The sequence below is a fragment of the Alosa pseudoharengus genome, unplaced genomic scaffold (assembly GCF_046254945.1).
Source record: "Alosa pseudoharengus isolate Yale_2024_CS ecotype anadromous, Long Island Sound unplaced genomic scaffold, YU_APseudo_1.1 YU_APseudo_1.1_scf_2, whole genome shotgun sequence".
In the NCBI taxonomy this organism is placed as follows: Eukaryota; Metazoa; Chordata; class Actinopteri; order Clupeiformes; family Clupeidae; genus Alosa; species Alosa pseudoharengus.
The window spans coordinates 45627146-45634207 of NW_027468663.1; the positions used below are offsets into that span (position 1 = coordinate 45627146).

Below are 7062 nucleotides of genomic sequence, written 5' to 3' on the forward strand. Positions count from 1 at the left end.
CCCTTCACACTCCAATGTCTTAAAACCTTCACCCAGGCAGACTAATGGCTATATCTTGGCGATCTAAAACGCATGGTTACCTGTGAATATCTTTCGGGGTTTGTCCAGTACACATTGGTGGTGGTTTTGTTATCAATCGTCGGCGCCTTGCGCAAAAAGGTTGGTCTTATATTTCTTAATCACTCATGGGTTTGTTTTTGGCGTAACATCCTTTAAATCAATGAAAATGACATCTGTCATTCCCTTTAACAGCAAACAGCGCAGCTTCAAACAGCGCATCGGTATTTTGATAGTCAGCGGCGCATTTGAAGAAATCTTTTTACACGCGAGACCATATGGAACAAGTATTCCACTAAACCATGCTTTACTAAAACCTAGTAGAGTACTATAGCCTACACACATCTGCACTTGTCTAATATTTGAACTCATTGGACAGTGGACAAGGACAGTGGGCCACAGCACTGATCTGTCTACTGCATTTAACACATACATAAATCAGTCTTGCTGATCCTCATGAACACATATTAAATCTATACTGTAGATATAATATCTATTATTTTAATGTATTGTGACATAATGTTTCCAACTGTTCTAATCAATATTTAATTATTGGTGTCATGGCTGATAATCTCACTCCCTCTCAGATAAATGTCTTTCATCAAGAAGGACTTGCAGTCTCCACACATTCAGTTAGCTGAAATGGGAGGTACTGTACTAGTTACAAGTAAACCATTCACTCATTATGCACTTGCCGAAAACTAGGTGGTCTGATTGAGAAGGAGGAGCTTGCATGACAAGCTCTGAAATTGTTTTTGCACACAAGAAGAGTTCAAACTACACCAGCTGCACTCTGTTGTGTTGTTTCTTTAACATTATTGAGTTTTCCTAACTAAATATGCTGCTCTATTCAGCTCTACGCCTCACCGCCTTCACAGGTAACATTCACAATATTATGCTTTTACGTGCTGCCACAAATAGCACAGTTTTTTTGTTAAAACATTATGTCATGTTTATAAATGCCATAATGAATTTCAAATATATTAATGATACAAACTGAAAATTGTATTGTACATAAGTAAATGAAGTGTCTGTCTCTGGCAGGACAAATTCATGGGAATGAAATTACTCCGGACAGGATCAAGGTCTCTGATATGAAGGGATCTGATTTAACTCTTTCATGCAACTATTCCTCTTTAACTGTACAGTCTCTACAGTGGTATCGACAGTATCCACAATCAGCCCCTCAATGTCTTCTGACCATTTACACTCTTGAGCAAAATGAGACTTCACAAATCGCCCGTCATCTGTCTGGGGAAAGGACTAAAGAGAAACTCTATCTGCACATATCATCTGCTGAACTCTCAGACTCTGCTCTCTACTACTGTGCCCTGCAGCCCACAGTGACTGACAAACACACGTCCTCATACAAAAACCTGGCTTGAGATAGCAAAGGCCAGTGAAGACACTGCAGAAGAAAAAAATATATAAAAAATAAAAATAAATAATATATATATATAGTTCTGAGTACTGTGATACCTATAATGTTATAAATCCACTGAGAAAATCATGTTATTAAAAGGCTGGCAGGATCACATACAGTAGAGCATGTAATTTTCCAGTAAAGAGAACTGCTTCTTTTTAGGGAGGTTTCAGCCTGGATTCTGGCATAATTACAGTATAAGACAGTGAGACTGATGCATGTACCCATTTTGTCCAGAGGGAGGCGGCATTTACTCATAAATCTATGGTGACAGAAGTCATGTCAAGCTCCATATTGTATACATGTGTACACATATAGGCACAACAACACCCTTGTCAGTGTCTGAGACATAGAGAGGCAGCTCGGTAACAAGAACCAGCGGAAACGTCTGTCAGGCTTACAGATCACACTGCTGCCAGAATCACTTTTCCATGCCTCACCCGCCTCACCATGACCTGCTGGATGAACACCTTGGCCATTCTAACTGCAATCTGTGCTGGTATGGTTCACAACCTTGTTTATCATTCAAAAATATCTATAACTTTTATTTTCTTTTGTTTACATCTTAATATACATATGTTTATATGGATTATGGACTGAATGTTTATGTGGACTGTGTTTGTCTTTGCAGTGTGTGCAGCAAGTAAAGACAGTGTTAATCAAACTGAGTCACATGTACTGAGTCACAAGTACTGAGGGAGAAACAGTGACTCTTACCTGTGAATATAAGACAACCAGTAGCCAACCTTACCTCTTCTGGTACAAACAGCAACAGAGTAAAATGCCTGACTACCTACTGGGACGCGGAAGTTTTGGATCTGGCCATAACGGCACTGAGTTCAGTGAGAGATTCCACTGCACCTTCTCCTCCAGCTCTGTTCCTCTGACAATCAGGAATCTGCAAGTGTCTGACTCTGCTGTCTACTACTGTGCCCTGCAGCCCACAGTGAGAACAACACCGTACACACCCACACAACAACCTCTCTGACCCACTGCTCTAGCTGTAGCATGCATTCTCTCTGCAATCACTGTGGCACAATACCTCATCAATTGTTTTGTACAAAACATAAATTAAACTCTGTGCCCTGACCTATTGATGGAGAAAGAGGAGAAATGAGAACAAAAAGGCATTGCACAATAAAAGCTCTCATCACACCTGATATGAATAACATTTAGTTAAGGAACCTTCTGTGAACCCTTTAAGCATCTGGCTTTGCATTACATTGGCTAAAATAACTTTATGAAAGCATACAGTATATTACAGTAAAAATCAGTGTGCAAACACTTTTTCACCAAGGAGGAGTTTGTTTGAGTCTCCTGCTTTTTAAGGTAATCCTCCAATCAGCTTACTGTATCAAGAGGGTGTGTCACCATAAGGAATGGCTCACTGTATTTGACAGATTCTAGATCTGGTAAGAAGACCTTTTGTTACGATAGAAGCCAAAATACTCAGTTTATTTCTTGAATCGACTTACCTGCATTATGTGCATCTTTTCAATCCTTTTTCTCACAATGCTCACAGGTAAACATTCTTTGTGTACTTACCTAATGGCTTTTAACATTTGCGTTGTGACTGAGAGAGACTGAGTTATGACAAAGTTGTGAAATCATGATCAAGGATTATAATCTTCAATATGATCCAACAGGGCAATCATCAGGGAATCCGATAACATCAAACAGGGCTGAGACTACTACTATGGAAAGATCTAACACAATCCTCTCCTGCAACTACTCTTCTGCAGTAACTCTTCAGTGGTATCGTCAATATGAAGGATCAACTCCCACATTTCTAATGAGTGTGTTCAGTGAGAAAGACCAGAAATATGAGGAAGATGGTCGGATTGCTGGTAGACTGAATAAAGAGAAAACCCAAGTGTTCCTGGAGATCTCCTCCACTCGAGTGTCAGACTCTGCTCTCTACTACTGTGCCATGCAGCCCACAGTGATGCAACACCCAGCTGCTCCATACAAAAACATTGCAGTAGTGCAAAAGTAGAAGGTAGTCCTGAAGTACAGTATGTGTTTCTGCCTTTCTTTCTGGTTGTTCTGATAGGACCTTCATAACTTATGTATTTCACAAATGTAATATTTTATGTTAGCAAGATGTCTTTCCATATATTACAATAAGTGACCTAATGATCTAATAGTTGTTTGCATGTTGCATAGCCACTGTAGCTCTACCAATCAGTGTTCAGAGTGAGGCCTTCCTGAATGAAGGTCATGTGACTTATTTTAGTACCAGTTACCCAAGGAGAGGCACCTCAGAGAGGTTTGTTATTTACAGAACTAAGAACATCCTCACATCATCTTCCACAGCATATTAAACATGGAGACATCACTGCTATTGGTCCTCATTATGACAACAGGTGAATTCAAATGAAAAGCATTGGTTGATATACAGTATTGCACACATGGTCATTTTCAATGGCATAACCCTTTTTGAATTCTTCACAGATATTGTGGCTGATCGCATAACTCCTGCCGACTCCACCATAAAAAGTCTAGAAGGAGATCGTGGAAAGTTGCAGTGTTCATATGAAACTAATGATGAATATGTTTTGCTTTACTGGTACAAGCAGTATCCAAATTCAGCACCTCAGTATATACTATACAAAGGAGCAAGATCATGGAGTGGTGAAAAAAATATTCCTGACCCTCAGCATTATGATTCCACAACATCCAGAGCATCTACTGAGCTCATCATTACAGTTCTGTCTGTGGCAGACACAGCTCTCTACTACTGTGCCCTGAGGACCCCAGTGATACAAACTCACTGAAAAGCTGAACAAAAACCTAAACACAAAAAATAGTTCTTAAGATAAAACACATCAAAGTGATCTTCCCACAGGGTTCATGATATCAAACCAACATGATGAAATTCTCTCAAATCAACCCTCAGAGTTGTGGTCACACCTGGAGCACATTGCAGCATGGGTTGAATAACAGGGCCAGCTGTGAAAGTGTTTTCTGTTGAAGAAGTTTAATTTTGAAACATACAACTGAGACATAAGATTGTGTAGCACTGTTAAATATATTTTAAATGAAAGTAGATCTTGGTGAACGTGTGCCAATAACAAGTTTAATTTACAAGGAACTAGTTATGCCAAGACAGTGGAGGTAGAGGTATTGGCAGACCTAATCTAATTGAATAGGCTAAGGTGAGCTTTAGAGAGGAAAATTACTGTCTTGACCAATAAAGATAGACTAATTACATGTTACAGTACCTCTCCAGCAGAGGTGAAAAAATAATGAAAATATTGTACTCAAGTAAAAGTACCAATACTTTGATGAAATATTACTCAAGTACAAGTTAAAATACCGATCTGAAAATGTACTCAAGTAAAAGTAAAAAGTAGTTCATTTAAAATGTACTTTAAGTAAAAGTTACTTAGTTACTGGGGGGGGGGGGGACCAGAACAGAACCAGAACAACCAGTTTTACCAGAGACTTCCTAATGAGGAGATACAGCACTCAAAAAATCCACCATAGTAATGCATGGGGTTAGTTTTGTTGGTAAAAATATTATATACCAAAGTGAAATATGAGATCCAGTCACGAAGAAGTACAAATCAAGATGCAAGGTTTATTAGGCTGTATACATGAGAGAGGCACACCCGTAGCACAGCATACTCCAGAATATGCGTCTCTGACTTGACACAGAATCATCCAGGGTAGAATCATACTTTTAGTGTCAAAATGACCCACTAGTGAGAAATGCAGAACATTAAACCACATACGGAATATTGGGCCCAATGCTGCACATTAAACCAATATATTAAAGTATTGGACATAATGTTCAATTCCATTTTCTCTCAGTTTGTAACAGTTGTCTACACATATCACAACCCTTCCACGGCAAAACATTGACATGGAAATACATTGAGCCAATTATGTGGTGTGTTGTGAATACATTGAGCCAATCATGTGGTGTGCTGTGAAGACATTGTGCCAATCATCTGTTGTGATCTCGCCGCTGGAGCAAGATTGGTGTCGTGAAGCCTTACGCACACGCATTTCTGCCGAAATAGATGCCCTATAAGTGCCCAAAAAGTGTTGCAATATGGCCGCCGAGTGGAGGTACTTGCCTAAAAGGACTTTGGTCCTAACTCGAGTTGCTGCAGCCAGCAGCTAAGGCAGCCATGTTCATACTCCCAGTGTGTAGAACTGTAGCTACAGCAACTCGAGCTAGGTAAAACCGATAGTTTCAGTTTTGTTCATACCAACAGTACTCAGTGTCGTTGAAAAATGGAAGGTTGATAGAAGGTTGGGCTTGTGGAACTATAGGCTACATGGTCCACGCTTTAGATTGGGGGGCTGCAAAATTTACTACAAATATTAGTATTAGTTATCCACCTCTTTGTCTTATACACCATTAACAAACATTAACAAGCTACTTGTTAACACTTACAACTGTTAACAAATATGCTTGTAAGTAACTTAAAAGGCTGCTTATTAACACTTACAAGCTGCATGTTAACAGTTAGTTAATGTTATTAAAGGATAACAACAGTTAACTAACTGTTAGTAATGAATTGATAACTGCTTATTATGCACTGTTAATACCTAATACGCACATGTTATTCTAAAGCATTACCAATGTATTTTGTTACTTTCCACCTCTGCTCTCCAGTGAATAGAAGCAGTCACTGCCAACCCACCAATCAAATTTTTCAGAGTGAGACCTTACTAGAGGGATGTCATGTGACTTTATTTAGTATCAATGCAGCAACTAATGGAGAAGAACCTCAGAGAACTGTGAGCAAGAACAGCTAGATCCACCACCGTACATTCCACATGGAGAAATCACTACTCTTCATCCTCATTATGGCAACAGGTGAGGAAATGGAAAGCACTGGATGGCGCACCAGTTACATACCATGTACTGGCATTTTACCTTATCCCAAAAATAACAGTTTAATGTCTTTCCTTTTGTTGTATTCTTTACAGATATTGTAGCTGATCAAATTACTCCTGCTATCTCCAACAAAAAAAGTCGAGAAGGGGACAGTGAAACTTTGCAGTGTTCATATGCAACAAGCAGTGACTATCCTAGGCTTTATTGGTATAAGCAGTATCCAAATGAAGCACCTCAATATATACTACACAAAGGAGCACGATCTTACAGTGCCTATGTTGATATTCCTGACCGTCGGTTTGATTCCACAACATCCAGCACATCTACTGATCATCTACTACACATCTACTACTCATCATTACAGTTCTGTCTGTGGCAGACACAGCTCTCTACTACTGTGCCCTGAGGACCCCAGTGATACTGTCAGGATCTGGCCCGGACTGTTGGAGTTTGTGCCACCCTGGTGGCCATTTTGTGTATTGTCCTGTGTTTGTTTTTGCCTGTTCCCCATGTACTTTGTGTTACCTGTCTGTCATCTGTCTTTGTCTCCGCCCCATCTCCTTATTTGGTCTGTGCTTCCTGTCTTGTTTGTTTTCCCTCCATTTCTACCTGTTCCCTGTTATTGTCTCATTGGTTTTGTCCAGTCCTCTGTCTCTCTGTTAATTGCTCTGTGTATTTCTACCCTCCTGTTTCTCTGTTCCTTGTCGGATTGTCTCTCTGTTTGTCT

General features: G+C 39.7%; 1 gene segment (V, D, J or C); it reads left to right on the top strand.

Moving 5' to 3' along the window:
* Nucleotides 1-648: 648 nt before the first annotated feature.
* Nucleotides 649-1442, top strand: LOC143133544 (T-cell receptor alpha chain V region RL-5-like). The segment is given in 3 exon segments: nt 649-706; nt 912-935; nt 1102-1442. Coding segments are annotated over 3 exon segments (423 nt in total).
* Nucleotides 1443-7062: the final 5620 nt, after the last annotated feature.